This window comes from Saccostrea cucullata, unplaced genomic scaffold (assembly GCF_032062105.1).
Source record: "Saccostrea cucullata isolate Sc308-1 unplaced genomic scaffold, CSIRO_AGI_Scuc_v1 ctg589, whole genome shotgun sequence".
NCBI lineage: Eukaryota > Metazoa > Mollusca > Bivalvia > Ostreida > Ostreidae > Saccostrea > Saccostrea cuccullata.
The window spans coordinates 87,451-113,295 of NW_026920208.1; the positions used below are offsets into that span (position 1 = coordinate 87,451).

The 25,845-nt window shown below is 33.8% G+C and overlaps 2 protein-coding genes across 2 annotated transcripts in view; one reads left to right on the forward strand and one right to left on the reverse strand.

The window, feature by feature from the left end:
* Positions 1–25,845, reverse strand: part of LOC134244951 (trafficking protein particle complex subunit 13-like) — a 48,884-nt gene that overhangs the window by 12,612 nt on the left and 10,427 nt on the right. The window contains exons 2-3 of the mRNA XM_062727211.1: positions 1,401–1,569; positions 833–917 (exon numbers count right to left, since the gene is read on the reverse strand). Of these exons, the coding sequence (XP_062583195.1) occupies positions 833–917; positions 1,401–1,569 (254 nt within the window). The remainder of the gene's footprint in view (positions 1–832; positions 918–1,400; positions 1,570–25,845) is intronic.
* LOC134244940 (sodium/bile acid cotransporter 5-like) lies at positions 855–25,378 on the forward strand. The gene is made up of 4 exons (XM_062727202.1): positions 855–937; positions 13,751–15,968; positions 22,018–22,189; positions 24,412–25,378. Exons 2-4 carry the CDS (start codon positions 15,042–15,044, stop codon positions 25,110–25,112), a joined length of 1,800 nt encoding a protein of 599 aa, XP_062583186.1. The 5' UTR covers positions 855–937; positions 13,751–15,041; the 3' UTR covers positions 25,113–25,378.

Genomic DNA, 25,845 nt, shown 5'->3' on the forward strand with positions numbered 1-25,845 from the left:
CTTTAGATCAGCTAAATTTCACAAATATAAAAAAAAATTAAAGAAACTAATGACATCAAAATATGAAAAATTTAGTTATGGGACTGAGGAAAACCAATAATAGAAGACTTTACCTATGATAAACACAATGTGTTTAAAAATTTTATAAATCAAGTCAAAAAGTGTTTTTCTTTGACGAAAAATATGTATATATTTTCAAAGAAAAACAGTCAAGTATGATAGTGCGCATTACACATCCAGCATTCTGTTGTTTTGGAGAGCAGTTTTACCTCAAAAACCAGCAAACAAAACCTTGGTAAATATCATTTGTCAATGACTTTAGTCACTTTCTAGCAAAAAGAATTAACACTGATAAGGTGAACATCCCAAGCAGCTAACCACAGCATGTGAAAGATACGGAGAACAAATGTAGCCTAGTAAAAAACCTTCCCATTTACTTCCTTAAATTTCTGGAATAAAAGAATGAAAAGCAGTGCAAAGTCTAACAGTGAGCTTTCAGCATAATAGCTCAACAGGGGAAAAAAATGAACTTGTGTCTAAGATAAGTACCACAAAATGATATAGCCTGGATTACATGACTCCTACATCTCCTAAAGACAGTAATATATTTTTGAAGTTCTGACAGTATCATGCATTTTTAGGCGACACCATCTGCATCTCAGTCCATTAGATTACAAATTAACAGCGTTCTGGCAGAGTGCTCTTTTTCATATCTTGGTAATAAATAGGGCAAAAAAATGTCCCGCAGTATTTTCACTGAGCAAGTGCATTGGAAACTTTGGATAAGAAGAGGGCATGTGTTTTATATTAAGTGAAGATGGTTTGGTTATACCTTTAAAGTGATGTCTCGGCATTGTTGTACGCTGTCATTGTGAACACTGATATAGCTTGAAAACGTCTCTCCTAGGAAAATGTTCCTGTACAAATAACAAGCCAGGTAAGGATCTGAATATTCAAAATTTTCAATCCATCCAGAGAATGGCAAATCAAAGAAATTTTTCTTTAAATAATTAAAAAAATATTTGATGAGACAGCTACCTCAAATTTTTTCTATTTTCAATTTTTTTTTTTTTATCAAGCAATCTAAAATATTACCTTGTCTTGGAAATTATATTGTTTTCAAAATATGCCAAATATCTCAGCTTTTTTTTTTAATTAACAAATGTCTTGAATGATTATTTTCGACATCTACAAATGTGAGGCAATTTCCTTACTTCTGCCAGAATGTTACTTATTAACTGTAGGAGCCTGAGGGTTAAAAGATCTCGACTTGTTAATCGTTTTTGTAACCAACATATATATTTTTTTCCTTTCACCAATCAACTTTTTTTCTTCTCTTAAACTTTTTTTTTCAAAATGTGCTATAATCCTCATCTTTTAAAAGATAACAATAAAATTACCCGAAATTTTGAGGCAAAGTCAATAAATCTCCCAGTCCAAAGTATGGAACCCCATCGGGTTGAGAAATGTCTGAGGTCTGGATTGAATGAAGTAGCTCCCCTTGAAGGTCCCTGGTGTCGCTAATCAAAGGATGGTAGGGCATCAGGGAGGGCTTGGTAAGCCTCATCACTGAAATAAAGATACGCAGAATTCAGTCATTTAGAAAGTATCCAAAACTTGTCTACAATCTCCATGTTTTGTACTGCCAGCTTTGACAGAATGTTCGTACCTAAGGTTTTTTGTTGCTTGATCTTTGCTTCTGTGAGTGTGTTACAGAACACAGCTTGAAGCATATAAAACTATGGTGATCTAGCTATATTTTTTTTTACTATAGCATAGTTATAACTATGTTAATCAACTCACATTATACCTTTGTAGACTTGTTAACCCTCTACATTTTAATGATACATGACTACATGTATCTGGTAGTAAAAGTAAGTCTGGATGGAGCAGGTAAAAAAAGTTTCAAAAGTTCAAATTACAGTAAAACTTGTTTATAGTACGAATACATATATTGCGAATTCACGGATATAGCGAAGTTATCTTGAATCCCCTGCTATATGAATTTAACGAATTCCTTATACGGATATAACGAATTACGGATATAGCGAAGTAATTTCATAGGTCCCATTGACTTCGTTATAACCAAGTTTTACTGTATATTACAAATGTATACTCTACACTTTAGAGGTTGTAAACATATGCCCTTGACCTTATATATATGATCTTGACTGAAGTGGATACTATATTTCTAACATTTACAATAAAACACGCTTATATACCGGGTAATAAAGTGTCTGGGGTGGATGATTTTGCTTTATTATAAACGAAATTCATTACATCTGTTAAATTTACAATACTGGATACATGTATAGTCAAAGGGTATGAAAATCACTTGGCTGGTAAGCATCAATCCATTATAAGCAATTTCACTAGAAGCATGTTTTACTGTACTTTTCATGGGCATCAATATTTGTTACCATTAAACCACTTTAGTCATGGCTCACACAAAGAGCAAATCTGCCAAACCAATCTCTTTAAGCATGCATAATCAATGGCAAAAATGGATATTTTTTTACTTATTTTACAGAAAACTTAGATGATATCAGTTTTGGTTAACTCAATCCATGGGTGCAATTTAATAAACACATCATCAGATATGGCTAGTAAAAAACTTGGAATTTGGGCCAGGCAGTAAATATTATGTATGGTTGTTTATGTTTGATGTCATTGGTGCAAGTTGTGGGAGTAAGATTTCTCTTCTGATGTCTGTCGGCAGATTTCATCACAGTGACAGCCAACATACACTGAAGCACACTGCTGCTACTTGTATAAAAACTTGGCTTCTTATGCGCAAAATGAGTTAACAGTGTGTTGTTCATATAAACAGACAGGAGTCTTTTGTAGTTTGTATCCAATTAGAAAATTACAACTTCAATCTATTCTCCATTTATTTTGTTAAATGGAATTTTCAAGTTTTTAAAATTTTAAAAGATTTTTATGCCCCTGTAATCCAAGATTTTGGAATAAATAGTGCTTGTCATGTCCATCTGTTTGTCTGTCTGTTTAGCTATTTTTTTCTGCAAAAAAAATTTACACTTGCCCATAACTTTTGGCTAGTTGGAGCTAGGGCTTTCATGTTTCACATGTGCATTTCTTACGACAAGACCTTTCTTTGATACCAACATATTTGACCTTTTGTCTTGACCTTAGAAATATTCCAGTTTTGCAAAATGAACAGTTGATGCTATGACCTTCAAACTTCACCTGTGTATTCATTGTGACAAGACATTATGTTGATCTTTGACCATGACCCTCAAGTGTGACTCACTTTTGAAAACTTTATCCTTGACCATTACAGCTCTTGAACATTTAGTATAAAGCTTTTATATTTCACATGTACTGGTATATTTCTTGTGTCAAGATCATACCCTGGCTATCCTTAATTTTGACCCTTTGACCCTGGAGTTTGATCCACTCATCAGAAACTTTCATTTTGGCCATTACTTTTGAATGCTTGGTGTTTCATATTCAATAGGTATACTCAATGAGACAAGTCCTTTCTTTGGATAAAAGCATTTTTGTTTTGGATCTCTTGACCAATGGAGTTTGACTTGCAGTTGAGAAGACATATAGGGACAGGCAGATGAAGAGGAAACCTACATGTATAGTCTCTCTCCCCCCCCCCCCCCCAAAAAAAAAGGTTCACCAATACTAGGGACTACTATTTTCCCTAAACTAAGTCAAGAAACTCTTCACCACATACTTCCAGTTGTTTGTATCATCTAGATATATTTATGCACATGACAACACATTGAATCACTTAACAGCCATTCCACAAGAGCAACAATATCATCATCATATGACAGAAATGACAGTAACTAGGGTATTTTATGAATTTATTGCAATATGTGTAAATGTGAACAGAGAGTAATAAACCCCAATATCTTTATCACCATTCCCATATGTCTTTTCCACCACACACTTTTACAAATGTGAATATCTCTCTTTCATCTGTTCTTTCGCTAAGTGGTAAAACATAAGGATTGAAAGGTTTGGGTTGTGAATTCAAATGTCTGATGGGTCAGATCTGCACCTTTTCCTGAAATCTTGTAATTATGCACTAGATATAAAAGTAGAATGTCATTTGGATAAGACCATATAGAATTTCAATTTGCAGGAACTTATAATTACCCTATATTGTTCTTGAAAAAAGTTCTAGTGTTTGTGAATGGACATCTGTTTACGTTTACCATTTAGCTAGATGAAATCAAACCCTCAATTCAACTCTTACTTTTCACTTGATGTTGCTCTTTGGTTTGCTATGGGGAATTGATGGCTATACTAATTTAAGTTTTAACTTTACCTAAAATCATAAGAAATTAATATCTATTTCACAATCAGTTTGCCAATATCAAGTATACATGTATTCATTTAAGACATTTATGGCAATTTTCATCTCTAGACAATATTCTAAATTAATCCAATATCTTTACTTTCAGATACATGTATATTCTTCTCTAAATCAAAACCATGGCCCTATAAACCGACTGGCTGACATTTATTTTGTCTACATTGAACTTTTCCTGCTCTAGTACTGAAGCATTTCACCATCCAGAAAAAAAATGAAATTACTGAGGAACATAGCCAATTCTATCCTCTTTACTCAATAGTAAGAAATCTATCAGCATCATCCGATTGTCCAGCTCAATAAATATAATATTATGATTTATGTAGACATGAACATTAATTCAATGGCTTAGATAGGGGATATATATATATATCAGATTGTCCAGCTCAATAAAAATAATATTATGATTTATGTAGACATGAACATTAATTCAATGGCTTAGATAGGGGATATATTCTTAAGTCTACTCTGAAACTGCATGAAGCCCAATTTAAGCTTAAATGTACATGGTTTTTTTTTTCCGAATCAGATGAAGTATTTCTATGGCATTTATTTGAGTATATATATGTGTCTCCCTTGGTACTAAAAACACCAAATTACTAAACCAATACATGTACCACCTTCTTCATTTTGCAACAGGCATACTATTTCAGTTTAACTTGCCATGGGGAGGCCCTGGGGTCATATTTGAGATTCAGCTCTCTTGTCTTTACATTGAAAGTCTTTATTATCAACAAAAATGTTTCCAATCCAAAGTTCTGCAGTTTCCAGGCCATTTTATGATACTTGGACACAACTGGCAGAATAGGGCAATCTTTCGGTCAGTGAACTGACTCTCACTTGAGGTACATGTTTTGATTTGTTCAGTTGCTGCCATTGCTTGTGTTAGGCAATAGCCAAGCAAAATTCTTTTAGCTGGCAGAGACAACATAGGTCACAAAATGATTGTAACCCTTTCTCTTTTATATGATATGAATATAAGAGACCATCTTATAACTAAGAAGAACTTTCATTATTTTTACAATTTTCATAATATGCTATTCACAACATATACATTTGAAAAACATCCAAATTGTCTTCCATTTAACAAAATATCTTCTGGACAGGTCTGGTCAAGAATTACTTTCAGGGGACATATGACAGAAATAAATGTAGCCTTTGTCCTTGTGTGCAAAAAACCAAAGAAATCAATTTGATATAAAAGACATGGTCTGTTATTATAGGGAGACATGGCACTTAAAAGAGACAAGAAAATTATGGAGAAATAGACAGATTATAAGCAAAGAAAAATCAGAAAGTGCTTGCTAAGCTATGAGACAACAGTTACATTTTTTGGCAACGGAGTTTCAGATGATAATGAAAAGATAAATCAAAACTATGGAAGATAACTAGCTGTTGGAAACCTTTTGATTATCTGCATGGTACAAACGAGCATGTAAAGTTTTTTGTGGTAATTAATGAATATATGAGAACCTGTCACTGTGGCCTTGAATCTTCTTCTATGAGAAAGATTGAGTTATAGGTCTGCAATTCAGGTGAAATGTACCGTAATCAAATAAAGCAAAAATATGCAAGGACTGCAAAGTTATAAATTCATTAAATGGAATTATTATCGTGGCCACCTTTAATTTAATTTTTCATCACATCATGGAAAAATCAACATACAATGTGGAATCCCACATACTGCATTCTAATTTAGCTACTGTAACACAAGAAATCTAAAATTAAACTGAAAGGTCAGTCAAGAAAGACTTTAATGCTAATTTAATAATTATCATATATTCAATGCTTTTATCTATACTGATGGTTTGTTTGTTTGCTTGTTTAGGGTCCTTTCCAGAAACTCTTACTCATATTGAGATATATTTCCATTTCTAATTTTTCTCTCTGAGATAACTCTTTGAAAGTTAGGGGAGTTTATTTCTTGATAATTCTACCGGAATGTAAATTAGGCAGGTCAATAGGTCAGGAGCTAAGGAGGCCTAATATGCATGCAAATCTCGTGCGCATCTGTCTCTGAGTCTGACGCTTAGGAGGCCAAATGTGCATGAAAATCTTGTTCGGCTGCCATTGTGTTTGACGTCAGTGGGCTAGGACTTTTGAATCTGGGATGGGAATCCTCTTGTAATTCAAATCTATGTCTGCAAATTTAAAATCTAAATCTACAATTTTATTTCACAATGAAATGGATATATAAGGAATCACTGTCTACTTCCTATAGTATGCCAGGGCATCAACAATAATGGGAAACATGATAATTTATGCATAACGGGCTTCGCCCATTATACAAATTATCCTATGTTTCCCTAACTTATAAGACAGTGATTCCTATTGTTGATGCCCAGGCAGGTCGATAGATCAGAAGTTAAGAAGGCCTAAAATGCATGTAAATCTCGTGCGCATCTGTCTCTGTGTCTGACGCTAAGGAGGCAAAATGTGCATGTAAATCTCGTGCGGCTGCCTAGGTGTTTGACGTCATTGGGCGAGGATTACTGAAATTGGCATGGAAATCCTCGTGTAATTTAAGTCTATGTCTACAATTTTAAAGTCTAAATCTACCATTTTATTTCACAATGAAATGAAAATATAAGGAATCACTGTCTAGTTAGGAGAGTATGCAAGGGACATCAACAATAGTGGGAAAGAGTGCATAACGGGCTTCGCCCGTTATGCAAATTATCCCATGTTTCCCACTATTGTTGATGCCCTGGCATACTCTCCAAACTAGACAGTGATTCCTTAAATCACCACTTGCTGGTGAAGGGTTGCAAATTTAGACCTTATATACTAAAAGAGCCTTTAAGCCATGAGGGTTTTTTTCTGCAGCACCAACTGTATCATAAAAGGGACCTTAGTTTATACAGTCTCATCTGACCATCTTGATCCACATTCCACAGTGGGATTTCAACCCACAACCCAAGGATACATTCCTTACTTCAAGACTAGAGCAAATGCTATAACCACTGTGCCAGATGTGTGACCAAAAAAAATTGTACTTTTCACCATATTAATTAACAGGTCTTCTTCTACAGATACATGTTGATAATGTCATTCTTATTTTGGAAAAAAGGTAGCATCTAGTAAGCATTGCCTTTGAATGTTACCAAATCAAAACTGTCCCACTTGGGGAGAAAAATCTTGAAGCTAAATTCCATAGGATTTAATATTGAATAGTCAATACTAATTCACTTTTCATTTCAGGAGTATAATGAAAGTTTTACTTCCATTAGCATCCCTTCATAAAGAACTTCAATTCTCTATTGTGTATGACAATATGCCTACAGAATGAACTGATTTTTATGCTCTTTAAACAGAAACAAAGGCCATCATGGGATCTAAAATGATATGAAACTCTCAAAAAGCATGCAATCATAGTGCATCAGTTTTGAAATCAATGCATTACACAAACATCTGCTCTCTATATGGATAAAAATGGAGAACTATTTTTAAATATCTAAGAATATCCCCCAATATAATATATGTTTACAATCTATGATTCTTGCAACATGTATTCCTTAACTCTTGATGTAGGATTCTCTTTTTCATATAATTTTTTAAAGAAAAAAATGCTTTTAAAGCTTTTTAAAACTCCCTTTTCAACTGTTCAAAGGAAGGAGAGCCCATGGTTCTCTTGATTATTATAAAGGTGCTCATAATGGTAAACTAACCACAGTTCATGTCTGCATTTGTTTTAATTTCAAAAGATTTAATCAGACAAACTAGATTGCTAAAGAAAATGAGAAATATAAAATGTAGATGAATACATGTAAAACACCAATCAGTATGTTTTAAATCACCCAACCAAAACTCGAAGATCTTATCAATAATCGCTGCCATTCAAATGACAATTTTCTCCTTCAAAGGAAGATAATAAGATTTTACAATTGAGCCAGGTTGAGGGATAAGGTGTTTCAGGTGAGCATTGTAGCCATGGGGTCCCCTTGTTATTGTATAAAACAGCAAAGTTTGATTATAACTGCTTGACTGGTTGACTGGTATAGTTTTCATTTTCCTTGTCAGTGTAATGTCCAATTTTTAAAACAAGTAAATTACTTTTGATTTAAATACAGTGAAGAATATATTTTGGAGGTTGTATTGCAGAGGTCTGTTAAAGGTAGGGGGGGGGCAAGATTTATTCACTACCTCATTTAAACTGGATATACATGTATATAATATATTACAATGATAAATGATGCAGAGACCAATAATAGCAATTCAATGACCATGAAAATCACTTAAATATTTATAATTGTGCTGGACATGTTCCACATGCAGTAACTCCTTTAATTAATGATGAATCACAATAGAGTACTTTCACTACAAACTGCAGAGCAAACTGATATACATTCAACAAACAATATTACAATTTGCCATAGCTGCCAAAAGAGCAATATTAATGCTTAAGTTCTAACAGTACGATATATACCTATGGCTTTACCAAAGATTATTTAAGCCTGCAACTTCAATTAAATATATTGAAAATTATGGTTATTACATTTATGACCAATATTTAGAGGGTCTAGCTTGCATCAAAACTGCATCAGATAATGCCATTGTACAAGCAGCCATGATTATTTAGTTTCCAGTAATGTACCCCCCCCTTTCCACTGTAAAAACAATAGGTTTTAACCGATTCTATTTCCCACTGCAGTCAAGTCTTTATTAAGTTTGGGACTGACAGTCTGACAAATAGACTGGCACTTTAAAGTGTAAGTCATTTCAGCAAGGATATGACAAGGTATTACCAATCCACACACCGAGAAATCAATTTCCATCAGTGCTCATTAACATCATGCTTAGAAATCGCATTCAAATTTGATCAATTAGAGAAATACTGTAGTATGGCTATGAGGTGTATCTGCCGTTAGCTACACATCTGCAGAAATGCAGAAAGAACACGAAATCACTGAGAGCAAGGAGTCAGGTAAGTGTTTTCTTTGAAGCATGTTTACCTTTCTGATTCAGCACCACTTGTGAAGATGACTATATAATTGGGGGAAAATTTATAATAACACACCTCTAGATATTTTCTTTTTTTCTTTTTCTTTCTTTCTTTTTTTTTCTTTTTTTTTTTGTATTCATTTATTGATAAAAATAAAATGAAAAGGAAAATGAAGCAGGTTTCCATGTTAATTGTATTTTCAATATTTGGAGAGTTAATTAATTTTTCGATTGATTACTGATAAATGATATGAATTTACATTCGTTTTTGGTTAATTGACTTTAAATTTGTTGATGCCTCAAGATCCAATTAACACAGTAAATAATACTTCAAAATGAAACAACTTATATTTATGATTCTTATTTTGTTTTTGGATATTAAATCAAACGTAATGAAATGATTTATATGTATAAAAACTATTTACAGTTCTGGACACATACCAAAAACAAAAACGAATCATACATGTACTGGGAAAATTTTCTGTACTATTTATTGATCCAACATGCACTAAGAATAAAAATACATATTTATTATATACCTAATGTGTATCACTCAATTTTACTGTTGAATTTACGCTATCACGTGACGTCGTGATCCGATTTTCCGGATCACCAACATGTTGTTTTCTGAATCCATATCACCACTCTCTGAAACTGATGACGTAGTACGCAGAAAAATGACGTTATTTTTCTTGTGCGTTAAAAAGTCCCTTGTTATTACGCTCTGTTTAATGGATAAATATTAAAGAATTCGTCTCTAAAGTTTTATTTTGCCAAATTTAGCTAGTTATAAATGGGTATATAATAAATTTATCATCATAACAGTAACTTGATCCGAAGAGCCGTATCACGTCTCGTTGACAGGCGCGGATCATCAGATCAAACTCGACGCTTCGCGTCTCGTTTGATCTGACGATCCGCGCCTGTCAACTCGAAGTGATACGACCCTTCGGATCAAGTTACTGTTATAATAATATATATAGATCTACCCCAATCTATAGAAGGTATTCTTAACTCCGAGATACACAATTCCACTATTCCCTGATCAAAGATTCTTTTTTCTCACCACATCAGTTTTTTTTTTTATTGATTTGTTAGTATCTTGGTTTTCTCATCACCTTTGTTTACTGGTAATACAAACAACCTTGCTGAAATAACAGCAGAGAAAAATTCTGAATGCAGGCATATATCTTATTGATGAGAAGGTACATTATTTTCAAAAAAAATATTGAGAATATGAGATGTCTGAATCTTCATTAGTTTAGCAAGAAAAAAGGTATTTTCCATGCTCTATTCCTTAAATAATTAAAGTGTTTCTGAATGTTGAAAAAAAAAACCAAAACCCTATTTCTAGCTGTCATAAATCTACTGAAATGTACACATGGTTATATTTATGGTAATTATGAGAAAGACTTTTACAACAAAATATTCAGTTCAGTTATTGGGATATGCCTTATACTTGCAGAGGCATTTTCATAAGGAAAAATGCAAATAAAATTTTTGAAAGGGATGGGGGATATTCCCTGAGCAGGTAATGATTTCTCTGGAGACTAGAGGTGTTCACAGTGTCTATATGCATCACTTAGGGGTTGATTTAACTATTAAAGAACTATTAGAACTATAAGATGAGTAAATTTTATGTTTGCCAAGGTTTATTGGAAAAGAACTAATAAGTAAAGATGGTAATAAATTTGTTGTAAAAGAATTATTTGTAGTAAATTGAGCTTACAGTATTGACCTTGACCTTAGTGGAATAACCTTGAACAACTACTGAACTTGAAGGTACTGTGAGCACTAAATGATACACCCCCCCCCCCCCCCACCTTCCATATGGTCCATATGTTTTTCTCCGAGAGACTTGAAATAAGTGTCACATCAAACAATAAAATAAGAGGTGCACTATGTAACAAAGACTCTGTGAAAGTCACATTAAATTTCATTCATTGGTATAAGAGGAGTTGCGGAATAAGAGATGAGTACCCCAAAGCGTAACAAAAAGACAGATGGACGTATAGACACACAGACAGACACCCGATCACTAAATACCCTCCAACTTTTCTAGCATGGGGGTATAAAAACATTCACTGCATTTGCTCTTCATTTACAAAGGTCTTAAGTCAGATTTTATGTATACTACTTAGCTGCATGTGATTAAATTTTATAAATCTAGATCAAGGAATTGAACCTCATACATGTTAATATTAATGGTAAGGAGTCCCACATAGGTTTAGCCCTCAATTAAGAATCCACAAACACCCTCATAAAATGTACTTGAAATGTTTTGAAATAGCAATTATCTGAAAAATTACATCATAAAATACGTAAAACAAGACATCAATGTATGAATTTTAACTTTATTCAGACCTGCAATTGCTTATTTAACTGAGAAAAATAAAAAAATCACACAAAATTACTGTAATTTGAGTCTTACAAGATTCTATGCATTCTTTAATTAATCTATACAAAGATCAAGTGCAGAGCTGAATGAGTACTTGCGTCAACAAATTCTTATTTTTTTTTCTTTAACAATAGAACTGATGCCCTGTATTTTGTGATTTCAATTATCATGCTCTCAGAGATCACAATTAGCAGAACAGAGGAGTTCAGCACTTATGCTTATATATATAAAGAAGCCAATTCCTACAGCAAGATGCCAACACCATTCCCAATGAAGAAGGCCGGATTTCTTGGAGAAATTTGAACCAACACAGCCATTTATATACAAATCTAAAAATTTGCTTTGAACTAAAATTCAGGTCTATTGTACAGTAGCACTTTAAAATCCGTTTAAATCCTGATAACAAATGTATGTTTACAACTTAGGTTAAATAAATATATATTAAAACTTCACAATTCTGGAAAGAAAGCTTCACAATATTTATTCTGTTTCTCCTGACTAGCTGGAACACATTTTTGAAAACTTGGTCAAATAATATTCTCCTTAGGAAAGTCATTGAAATATGAACAATCAGCTTTATATAGAATTCTGTCTTGAAGCCTTTAAATAAATAATCCTGTCACTGCCGATTCTTAAACGACAATGCCAGAAAAAAATCCACAGTCGAGGTAAATAGTCAGTCTGTGATATAGGTCCCTGTGGGAGAGCTAGAGTACTGACTGATTTCTATGTCTTGGACTGAAAGTCTCAAAGACTTGGATATCAGATAATTTATTTTTTGTATGAATAAGTGGTACGGATATGACTTTTTATTGACCCCAAGTGTGTATTGGAATACTGGGCTTAATTAAATGATATATACAGGTATGTACATAGACTCTGAAGGCTTGTGTAACAAAAATACAGATAAAGATATCTATCATTGTAATTTTTTTTAACATTTAAAAAAAATCAAATATACAGGATAAATAATTTGTCCATTTTAGTAACTTGCATCACTATAGAGTACAACATATTAGAGTTGTCTTTCCTTGTCCTATAAGAGAACAGTGACCTAGAGTGAATGATTGTATACTTGACAATTAATGTACTTGATTGATTGATGATTGTTTTCAGTAGATGCAATACATTTTGTACTGCATTAGGTCAATTAATTGATTCAGAATTACTTTTACATTTGAATAACTCCTGCAATGCATCAAGGATGAAGGTTATAGAGATTCAATGGAACTAGCTGATCACTTGTTGTACATCAAGCCGGGAGCAAAGTGCTTCATAAATTTATCATGCTTATATGCACATTTTTTTTTTACAACTGATTTGCAACTGCTTCCCCAACCTATAGACTTTGAGCATTTCATATCTATTAAAAATCTTAATTCAATATGAACATGTACCGCAAACAAACACATTTTAATTTACAGATGATATCAATATAAACTGCAGAAGAATGTACCCATATAATATGTTAAAGTTTAAATGTTTGTGGTACTATCAATTATTACAATTTAAGCAGATATAGGGGAACATATAATACGTAAAGTAAAACACATTTAGTTTTAAAACATTTACATTAAACAGATTCTTATACTCTGTTCCCATGAAATCAAAATAATCATAAAAGATGAATAAAATGAATAAAGATTTGATTATTACTTTATCTCTTGCAGTTGCATGAACTATGTTTTTTTAAATTGTTTATGCTCCTAGCTTGATGTAATCGAGGTTACAACTGGTTGAATCTATTATTTTTTTAAAAGAACCTGAAAATGTTTTTTTTTAAATAATTAGATTCTTAAAAGGAGTTGATCACTTAGTTGTATAAAAGAACTGTAATTGGTGAAAATATATAGAGTTCCATCCTTTATTTGCCAATTAAAAGTCATTATTTTGACAAAAATGTTTATTATAATACTTCTTCAATGAATAAACTTAGAATTAGTGAGGGTGAAGGGGAATTGAATCAAATGTATCCATTCAATAATTAATACTGCGATGTTTGACCCTTATCAATAATTGATCTTTATTGCATGAGTAATTCTTTTCTTTGTGTTTTCTAGGTACATGGAAATACATCAGTGAAATTTCAAGCTATTTTCAAAACAGAATTTCTGAGTGAAGAATTTTTTTCAAACCCTGGATAAAACCCATTTTCTCAGTGAATGTTTCCGACAATGGCCTTGACCAGTAGAAAATTAACTGACACACAAACTTCCATCTACAGGCATCAGTGACCAGGATTTGTAGTTAAATCAATACTTTATTACTGAATTTCTAGTGGATTTATTGAATTTCAGGCTTGCAATACATTCAGATTTTTTTTCAACACGTCTAAAATGGAAGGAACTGCCACCACTGAAGTGCAACCCTGAGAGAGGAGAGTTTTAATTTCAATTTTCAAAAAGTCAACCGAGCAGCCAGGCAACAAAATTTCACACCTGACATACTCTTCTGATTCTTAGCCCTTTCAGTCTTTGAAAATTTCATCATGAAGCAGCATGACAGGTATTGATTGCGTTCAAGAGAAAAAAGAAGGAAAACTAATTAAGTAATGTAAATCTGAACACCGTGAATCAAGAAAGAGTAAGTAATATATAAAAAATACGATTGCAGTTCATGATGTAGATTGAAATTATAACCCAACATCACAGAAATCTTATAGGAGTTCGGTGAAACTGTGGAAGGGTGAAGCTTGTACCAACTGTTTGGAAAAGAATGAAGACATCCATATTACTATGTTTATATAAATGCAGAGAAATATTATAGATCTCTGTGTCGGAATTCACTGTGAATGATAAAACCTCATAAACATTTATTAGAAAAACTTGAAAGGAAGGAAGGTATCCTACTGAAGGATGATTGGAAAATAATAGCAATCGTGGTTCCATTGTGTGGGGATCTGGTATATTTTGAAGTGCATATAACCTCCGAATGCTTGAGAAGGAATATTGTAACAACTTCTGTGGTGGGTTTATGTATAAAGTGGCTCTGCTGCACACACATCTTTATAGTATATAGTGAAGGAAATTTGTAAACTGCAGGGATAAAAAGTGGATTATTCTCTCACTACAAGTGCATTAAGGAATATTAATTCACAGGTGTCGGTCTTAATAGTGCTTCGCTGCTGGATCAAAGTGTTTTGTTTCTGATTTCATTCATGGAGGCATTATGAAAAAGAAATTATACACTCCCACAAATCAGTGAGTCACTGATATATTTTCTCTTTGATAATTAATAAAGTTCTTTTTTTCAACAGAAGTGTCAATACAATGTAATAAAATTACATGTAAGAACACCAGTAACATTAGGAAGAGACTGCGGATTGGGTTTTAGTGATTGTGCACTCTGGCAATGCCAATAATCGACACCAGGGTCCTCTTTGTAGTGGCTTTTACCACTTTATTACAATTCAAGTGTGCTTCCCAACAAATAGCTCCAAATGTCTCCAGCTACCCAGAGACCAGCAACACTACCACCAGCAACACAAGCAACAGCAATGCTATCACCAGCAACATGACCTTGCTGTCCTCACTGACTGACTTCATTCCCTCACTGCAGTCTAATCATACCATGTATAACATATCCAATCCTGATTCTGTTACATTCCGACCTCACTCCCCTTTATGGCAAAATGAAACATTCCATTTTTTCTTTAACCCTCTTTCAATCAATGACTTAGTGGTGGCGTCTAATCGAACCGTCAATTTCAACTGCACTTCCAATAATATTCTCCAATATGTCAACAACGGCACGGGAAGCCAGTCAGGGAATTTCTCTGAGACTAAAGATAGCTCAGACTTTTCCAATATCAATCTTATAGTAGTAATCCAGACCCATGACAGTGAAGTAGTCGGCTTAGTTCTAACTAAAGACAGTTATAATGGAGAGAAGGAGAAAAGTGAGAAAATGGCCACAGAGCTTCCGGCTACCTCGTCGCTCATTTATAAATCCATCCAGTTAAACTCTGAACATAATTTTACCGTTTTGGCAATGCATATGGGCTATGCCACGATGTCCGTAACATTGACAGACACAAACGACTTCGAGAAGGTCAAGCAAGGAGCTTACCAAACGTTAGCACATGCGGAATATGACATTCAGACAACAAGAGCGGGAAGACCCTCGGACTTTGCTTTTAATTGTTCTGCAGCAGCTATTGCAATATTAATCAGTTTTGGAATTGGATGTGTGACAGATACGGAAAGCTTAAAAAAGCAATTGAAGTACCCAGTGTCCTTGGTGGTGGGGTTCTGTTGCCAGTTTCTGATTTTGCCTGTGGTGAGTATACTGAGTATTTATACACTGTGTGGTGGTGGTTGATGCCTGGTGTTTGATAAATGTATGTTCCCAGTTTTAATTACACAAAATCACAGTCCCTGGATTCTTTCTAATTGGGGAGTTGGTGTGGTTCAATCAAATTACTTAAAGTAACCTGGTGGGTTTAGTCTCATGAGAGATAGGCCAGGCAATATTGTAATTGGACTGAAACCTTATTAGTATAATAGAATAGACCAGTATGTATTGAAGGGAAAAGTTTTATTATTTTTAAAAAAATAGGAAATGACAGACATATACTAGTCTAAATCATGTTTAGCATTCCCTCTAACTTAATTTAATCATGGATTTAAAAAAGAACAGGGATAATACATACTTCATCATATTAGACGAAATTTTATCATGTGCAAATTGACAGAATATATTGAAAATATCTGATATATAAATCAGAAATTGTCACATCTTTTGTGAACACATGACACCTAGACTTTTTTTGAAGTTCCACTTTGAAAAAAATTCTTTCATGACAAAAACATTTTCTTTTGAAAATCTCAAAATTGTATAGCGGTCCAATATTTCCATTTGAAATTCAATATGATCATATGATCCTAGTAGTAATGGTAACTTAGTTTATAAAAAAAAGAATCGTTACAATTCATTGTAAAACAAATTAACATTTTATTTTTCTTTTCACATTAGTACCTATAATACAATAACTTTAAATAATACCAGTGGTTTCAATATCTAACAATAAATTTCATTAATCTGTGCGGTCTCTGACTCCAACCACTAAGAAAGCGGCGGGACCGATACATACAAAAAGAGCTGCCAAAATCTCCTACGATATTATGGCATATTAAACCCCTTTTTTCTGAAATTTACTGTATCAAGCAAATCACGGCAAAGTCCGATCAACAGAATTGCAAAGCAGAAACTCTCCAATCAATAGAATGGCAGGCTTATTTCTTTCAGGCTGTTGGTAGTACATACGCTTTAAGGAAGGTACTTATTGATTGATAAAATACAAGCATTTTGTATCTCAAATTCAAATCAGGACATTTTCCACTTCAAAATGAACATTTTTTGTTCACTCAAATCCATATATACACGTATGAAGAGTTTGTTTCGAAAAAAAAAAATGTTCTTACATAAAACGTAATGGTATTGTATCATACGAACAGAATGTAATTTTGTTGTCTTCAGTCTTATATTCCTCTGGGACCAAGTGAACATTCTTTTCAAGGAAAGAGGAATGTTTTGGTTTCAGCTCCCAAGGTTTTATGTATTCCAAGTAATCGAGTTATTTACAGTTAGACAATGAGCCTACGAAAAACAGAGTTACACAATAGAATTCAAGTGCACCAAAATACATCAAGTTATCATGCAAAGTTGACAAGCATCCAGAAACTAGATCACAATTAGTGAGGACTGAGTCTTGAAATGTAATCAATGCAAATATATTGTTCACAAGTCATGCAAATAAATACAAAATGTCATAGGCTTCTTCTATTTCTCTTTTTTACATAAAATTATCATACTATTCATCTTCATAGACAGACCAGTAGGAACTGGTAAGGGGGGGGGGGGGGTCTGCTGCTTTGACAGTATACATACTATACTATAGAAACCAAAGCTCATTCACGGTTGTAACCATAATATCCATGCATTCGATAAAAAGGTATATCAAAAGCATTAGATATTCATTTAATAATTAGGCACATTATTGAAATATAAGGCATTCATACTTTTTTAACATAAAATTATATTCTTACTAGAAGACAAAGTTATTCAGGACCCAATAAATTCAAACAACCACAACATTTGCTTATAGAGTCTCTGACAAAAATTTGAAAAACTTGTAATGGTTTGGGCCGTGAATATTGGCTTGGATAGCTCAGTTGGTAGAGCACCTGACTGGAGATACAGGGTCCTGCATTCGATTCCCGGTCCAGCCATGCATTTTCTCCTTTCCTTTTCATAGATTTGGTGCCACTGACCACCCCTGGAATTGCAGATGAAAGTCCTGCCAGGGGGTAACAAGAACTTGGGTTGTGTCTTCCACGGGAAATCCATCTAAGGAGGGAGGGATGTAATGGTTTGGGTCGTGGATATCGGCCTGGATAGCTCAGTTGGTAGAGCACCTGACTGGAGATGCAGGGGTCCTGGGTTCGATTCCCGGTCCAGCCATACATTCTCTCCCCTCCTGTTACAAACTTATCAAAAAAGTCTTTAATCACTTTAGCTTAAATTAAACCCAAACCTAATTTCCACATTTCAATCAAATGTTTTAGAAAATTCATCTTCAAAAACCTTTGAATTACTACAACAAAGTTGTTGGATTGAGAAATTTATCATTCAAATTTGACTACATATATATTGAAAAATTCTGATTTGTGGGTATTGACTGTGCATACCGACTGTGCATGAAGGTGCTCAAGGACAGACATAAGACAATAGTAAGCTAGAAGACAGCTTCAACAACCTTGTAGCTATAATGTTGACCTGCAGAGGACAGTGAGTAATTTGTAAAGGCAAAATACTGATACATTGCTTCTGAATGAAAATCAATAGTTACACCTCTTTTCCTTGTCTCCACTCCAAATAAACTTAGATGTCATTATAAGCAGGAAGATGAACAAGGTAAATTGGTAATAAATTTAAGATGTTACTCAATTAACAAAACATTAATTGACAGAAGTTTTCTCAAGAATAAGAACAGTTTTGTCTGCATTCAGTTTGTACATCAGCCCAATGTGTTTCCTCATACTTTTGCCGTGGTGGAATACCTGGCTTTATCACTTTAGAATTGAAACAATTACCATGCCAAACTAAAGGAACTGTGAGCCTTTAGATAACATAGGACATGCACAATACAGTACTTCTAAATAATAAAAAGTTAATAAATTTCATTCATAGGTTTAAGGGGGGTTGTGGAGGAGAAATGACTATCCTTAAGTGTAACAGATATACATATGGATAGAAAGGCAAACAGACAGTCACCCCTATATAGAAATGTATTACCTAGGAAGGATAAATGAAATTTAGGGTACAGGTATAGGAAAACAATGGACCATATAACCTGGTGCCAACTCCGGCCAGACTGATTTATTCCTTTTGACACATAATTAACCCTTAAAATTACAAAAAGCACTAAACACACAGTAAAAGTCATGCTCAATTTATGATAAGAACCCATGATTTATTGAAAATTAATCAATGAAAACACAAACTGACTGTGGAAGATATTGATTAAGTATTACAAGAAAGATTCTTTGGTCACAATTAGTGTAAAGCTAGGTAAAGCACAATTTGCTGGAATAGGGATACACCCATGCCACAGGATTTATGACCAGAAATAAAAACACACTTTCTTGACCAAAGTAGAAAGGGCTAGCCGCAGAGGTGACAAAATCTGCACTTGGTCCAGCAGAGTCAGATTGCTTCTGGCCGCAAGAAAACCTAATTGGATTGTGTGGGCTCCGTTGGCAGTGAAGTCAGCGACATTTTTCCTACCCTCTAGTGGAAGCAAATCGTATAAATATCACCTCCCGCTGACTGCAGACCTCTCTTAATGCCATAATTAGGTTAATACGAGCTTTCTGATATTCTCCGCGGAAAAGACACTGTACACATAATAAGTTTGTATACATGTTCGACAGACATTACTGGACAAATTTATTCTTTTAGCCGATCTCCCGATCAAGGGAGCTGTGGAAATTGTTCATTGTGCATTGATTTTGTAATGGATGAAAGCTGAGAATTACATGAAGCCAAACAAGTACCAGCACTTCCTAGACAGAACAGACCAAACAAGGGGCTCCTTTTTCATCGACAGCCCTCATAATACATATATATATGTAGTCAATAATGCTAGGAACACACTCCATAAAGAGTCCTATCAATAGAAGTCTTAAATAACACAATAAATTCATCTCATATATCGCCTTTTATGGCCTAGGATTTTGTCTCATTCATTCTCATGAATTGAACAGAATTATCGGTACTGCCTGTATTTTACTATTTTTCATATTTCAGGGAATAAATGGTTGGTCTCATTTGTATATAAATTTCAAAATATGCTTATTAATAAATACTTAAATAATCTGCTATGCTCAGAAAACTTTTATTCTATATCGCCAAGCTTCCAACGACGATTTTTCGATCGTCGGCGACTATCGCTGAATCACTAATATTATGTCTTTAAAAATACTGTAAAAATTGGAATATAATTCATACATGTTAACCATACATGTTAACTCTACCGATTTAGGCGGGAGGCTACCGCTTTTCACTCCATCTCCCGCCTACCGATTTATTTAAGAAATCTACCGCTTTTCTACAAAAGTTGCCTCTAAAGTATTTTTGGTTCGCTTGGGTATCCATTTTTGAAGCCACTCTCATAAAATCTCGTTAGATATCGCGTGATTTGACTCTGATGCATACAAACGCTTTTTTTTGTATCGATGTGTACATAGATTTCAAGCACGAATTTGACAATGACAACAGCACAAGATTACCAGTGATTACATTGGTTACGATAAATTTAGTCAAAATCACTGCCATGAAAAGGAGATACAGCTTTTAATAAGTAGATGAAAACGTTTGGCATTTCTATAAAAGCACAGAAGCTCACAATTTTATCAATAAAGTCAATAGAAATCACTCGATTGACCAAGCCATGTGGCACATCTCTACTTTCGTTTTCGATCATCGCGGGAAATCTGATTTCTATAACGAAAGATAGGAACTTGTTTTAGATATAGTTTAAACCATGTCATCATTTGTTTTGTTTAACAACTGAATGAACATTCAGAATTACTGCTTCTAGGCTATATTGGCAAAGATCACTCTTCAAAATGCTAAGTTAAACAGCCAATCCAAGCAAATTGATGAGCATGAAAAATATTTGAATTTGTACAATTTATGTCAAACTTAAGGTGTTTCTGTCTTCTTCTTTACAGTTGATATTTAAGATATAATTATTGAAGGTTTCATTTAAGGCTAAATACATGAAATATGTCGGTAATCCAAGCGTAAAACAACGCACGCGCAATACTACCGCTTTTGAGGTCTGAATCTCCCTATTTTTCATCACAATAGGTTAACATGTATGTGTTAACTCTACCGATTTAGGCGGGAGGCTACCGCTTTTTCACTCCATCTCCCGCCTACCGATTTATTTAAGAAATCTACCGCTTTTCTACAAAAGTTGCCTCTAAAGTATTTTTGGTTCGCTTGGGTATCCATTTTTGAAGCCACTCTCATAAAATCTCGTTAGATATCGCGTGATTTGACTCTGATGCATACAAACGTTTTTTTTTGTATCGATGTGTACATAGATTTCAAGCACGAATTTGACACCCCAATGACAACAGCACAAGATTACCAGTGATTACATTGGTTACGATAAATTTAGTCAAAATCACTGCCATGAAAAGGAGATACAGCTTTTAATAAGTAGATGAAAACGTTTGGCATTTCTATAAAAGCACAGAAGCTCACAATTTTATCAATAAAGTCAATAGAAATCACTCGATTGACCAAGCCATGTGGCACATCTCTACTTTCGTTTTCGATCATCGCGGGAAATCTGATTTCTATAACGAAAGATAGGAACTTGTTTTAGATATAGTTTAAACCATGTTATCATTTGTTTTGTTTAACAACTGAATGAACATTCAGAATTACTGCTTCTAGGCTATATTGGCAAAGATCACTCTTCAAAATGCTAAGTTAAACAGCCAATCCAAGCAAATTGATGAGCATGAAAAATATTTGAATTTGTACAATTTATGTCAAACTTAAGGTGTTTCTGTCTTCTTCTTTACAGTTGATATTTAAGATTAATTATTGAAGGTTTCATTTAAGGCTAAATACATGAAATATGTCGGTAATCCAAGCGTAAAACAACGCACGCGCAATACTACCGCTTTTGAGGTCTGAATCTCCCTATTTTTCATCACAATAGGTTAACATGTATGAATATATGTTATATCTAAAAAGTGTTATTTTTGAACTACACCTAGTACAAATTTCTCTTATTTTTCAACAGCTTGCCTTTGGTATTGCCATGATGTTGCCACTTCACAATGATGTAAAATTTGGGTTGCTGTGTGTTGCTTGTGTACCAGGAGGTGGCTTGGGACATGTTGCTGTAATTCTTGGTGATGCAGACCTTCCATTAAGCTTAGCCATGAATCTCATCAGCATTGTGGCAATGTTAGGTAAATAAAGTTCTCCAAGTAAAATAGTCACAAGGCATAGGTCATACAAGTATTGCACAGTTACTTAGCAAAGGTTGAGAAATGAACTTTGAGTTGATATGTAGCAAAAGACAGTGCAATAAGTGCATGCAGAACTATACAAAAGGTTAAGAGGTCAGGGTAGTTTGAGACAATTGTACAAAAATTAAATCAAAGCCATTCTATACTGTAATTATAAAAGTGTTAAATGTCTTCAGAAGAAAATATAGCTCTGGAATAATAGATTCAGAAAAATGAACAATGTCTTAGTATGGTAAATTTCACATTACCTTTCCTAAAACCATTGAAGCACATTTTGTCATCTTAGCAATACAGAAACTCTCAGACTGAATTTTACTCAAATTATCAAGGGTTTTAGCTTCTTCATTACTGTGTAGTATGTGGGTGATAGCCTTTAATTCACCCAAAATAGACACCACATCATTGTTGAATGAGACCGACACCTACCCACCTCCCTCCCCCAAAAATAATCAAAACCTAAAAATATACAGAGCGCTGTTTTATACACTCTAAACATAACAAGATTTAGAATACCATGATACAATTAACAAGAGAATGGTGACTTGATATAATTGAAAACACCGATATAGTAACAGGGACAATTAATCAATTCTGGTTTCCATAATCATCAATTTAATTCCTTGATGTTGGATTCGGAGCGCAGTATGACATCAGATATTCCGTTCTGCACACACACTCCATCACGGTAACAAGACTACAGACAACTTTATACATAATTATAGACCTCAGTGTCCACTAAGTCAACTTTGCTTGAGGGATGGAAAAAATCACTTTCCTCATTGTGTGGGGTTCTATTGTTTGCTGGAACATTTAGGACCAAAAAGTGCATGGTACTTGCTATACTATTGACTTTTTAATGACTTTTTTGGGGGGGTTTGTAATTACACCACCATATAAAAATATGTCTGCTAATTGACCCAAAATGTCATGATGTTCACACATTTTCAGAGGGACTCTTCTGAACTGAATTCTTTTGCTACACAATGGCTCTAATATTGAGGTCTATAGAACTGCATTAAAATAAGAATTTTTTTGCTCTTTTCTTAACACTGTGTCATAAACTGTGACATCATGTTAATAATGAGCAGCTGAGTCTCATGTCATATAGCTTAGAAGTTGTGATATTAAAAACATTGTAAACAAGGATTTCCCAATACATAAACTAGCTTTTAGAGAAAATAATAGGCAGTTTTATTCTCTTTTTGGGAATCAGAATTGTTTATTTATTTATTGTATATTAAACAAACCAAGGAGTATTTTTTATAACACTCCTGTGAAGGGAAAATTTCAGGTTATGTATACAATGTACTGTACTTCACTGTATAATAAATACTATATAATACTAGTAATAAACTGGGTTTTTTTTTTTCATGTATTAGTTCAAGTTCAAATCATAGGGAGTATTCATTACAATGACTGTACAGAGAGGGAGTATTCCTTATTTGTTTCACAATAATCAAAATAGCCAATAAATTTATCAGCAAATTATTTCTGAATTAACAAAATGTGATATTGTCTGCTATGTTGGGCATAAGTCCAATTCATTTTTATTCCATCTAGTAACCAGAATTTATTGGACAGTAACCCTGTGACCACACGGACTCTGAAATCTAGACCTCCAAATCAATAGTTGTACTTCCTCCCAGGCAAATAATGTCCCTGCTTCATGCAATTTTTACATTCGTTCAGAGATTATAAATATGAAACTAATATTCACTTCTAACAGGCTAATTAAAACAGATTTCACCCGTGCAAGACTTTTGTGATTGGTAGAATTGGATAATCAATGAAAATGAACATAACTAGATAACTGCAATTGAGATCTAGCTATTATGTTGGTTGGTCTTTTTGCAAATAATATTACCTTTGTTCAGAGCTGGAACTATATATCAGTATGTTTTTGCACTAGTTCAATATATTTAAACAGAGAAAAAACAGTTCCATATGATGCAGAATTTCCTAAAATACTTCACTTCATCTTTCTAGTCTGGTTTCGAATTGCACATTGTAACATAGCCTTGGATCCACTAACCCATCAATTAAATTAAGTAATTTAAATAAATTAATTCATATTTCAAAACAATGAAATGGACTTCTAAGCCCTACAACTCAGAAACCAACACTTTTCTATCATTAATAAGTTGTATTTTCTTTATTTCCAGGCACAGCCCCTCTGTGGATCTTCGTTCTTGGGCAATACTTCTACCGAGACCACAGAGTCATTCCGATATACAACTTTGAAATCTGGTTGGCTTCAACATTTTTTGCGTATACAGCTGGACTTGTGATTAACCGGTTTAAGCCAACCGTGGCAGATGCATTACTAACTTGGATTATTAAACCATTGATGCTTCTGGCATCCATACTTTATATAACACTTGGTGTGTATATCAACATGTACGTTTTTGAACGTATTAATGAATATGCAGTGTTATCGGCTTTCCTTCTACCTCTATGTGGCTTTACGGTAGCCTATATCACAGGAAAAATATTCCGACAAAAGGATGCCTTTTGCAAATCCATGGCATTAGAAACTTCCAGTTTGAACGTTTTAATTGTGTTAGCAGCAATTCGATTTTCCCTAGCATCAAATAAGAACAGTGCAGATTACGCCTCTGTGGTCCCTCTCTGGGTGATGTTTACAATTCCAGGAATATATGTGTTACTAGCAATATTAAGATTTTTCAAAGGTTGTATAGCCAACTTTTTAGAAAGTAGAAAACAGCAACAATTTCGACATTTTAGTATTGCCTCAGGCATTGTCAATCAAGCCAATATGGCTGCTCTTTCGGCTCCACTATTTGTGACAGAAGTTACAGATGATGACCAAGGGTCAGTTAGTGAAAAAATCACCGTGTTATAGCAAAACCACAAGGATATATAGCTTGTTAGTTTATTCTTAAAACTTTGCATTTTCTAGGGAAAATTTGTTCAGCATACAAATTAGCCAATTTTACTATTCACTATTTTCTCTCGTTTCCAAGTGAAAACAACGATTTTGAATGTCTCTCCTAGCTCGATCTGCACTTTGTATACACGTATTTATGAACCTGGGGCATTTTAGTTTCTTGTACTACTTTTTGTTATCCATGTTATATTAATAGATTAAAAGAATATGATTTAACAAAACCTTGCTTCTAGTAGAAGTGTGATGAATTGGTACCTTATAAGTGGAATTTTTAGTGAAGCTATGCCAAAGTATGGCTATCGAACTTAAGAAATATGTCATTACCTAGCTAAGCTATAGGCTTAAACTCACAACCCTATGTCAGTCCAACATGCTAATGATTTCACTATGCCTAAGCTGCTTATGCAAAATATTTTTAAAACTATTTTAAATGTAGTTTTAATCATTTGACACAAAACAATAACTGAAAAAGAGTTATGATATGGATGTACTATGATGAAATAGACTCAAAGTGCAAGTGCACTTGCCTTCAGCTCGTGCTTCATGTGTCAAACCCTGACTACAATTTCAGCTAACTACATTTACTATTATATAGAAATAACACAATGATGATAAGTTAAACTATAGAAAACTGACAAAACTGACACAATCAGAGAAAGCCCTGTGGAGAACTCTTACAAGAAAGTGA

Coding starts and splice junctions, on each gene's coding strand:
- LOC134244940 (XM_062727202.1), top strand. CDS start 15,042: ATGCCAATAATCGACACCAGGGTCCTCTTTGTAGTGGCTTTTACCACT. Junction 15,969..22,017: donor AGTTTCTGATTTTGCCTGTG/GTGAGTATACTG, acceptor ATTTTTCAACAG/CTTGCCTTTGGTATTGCCAT. Junction 22,190..24,411: donor CAGCATTGTGGCAATGTTAG/GTAAATAAAGTT, acceptor CTTTATTTCCAG/GCACAGCCCCTCTGTGGATC.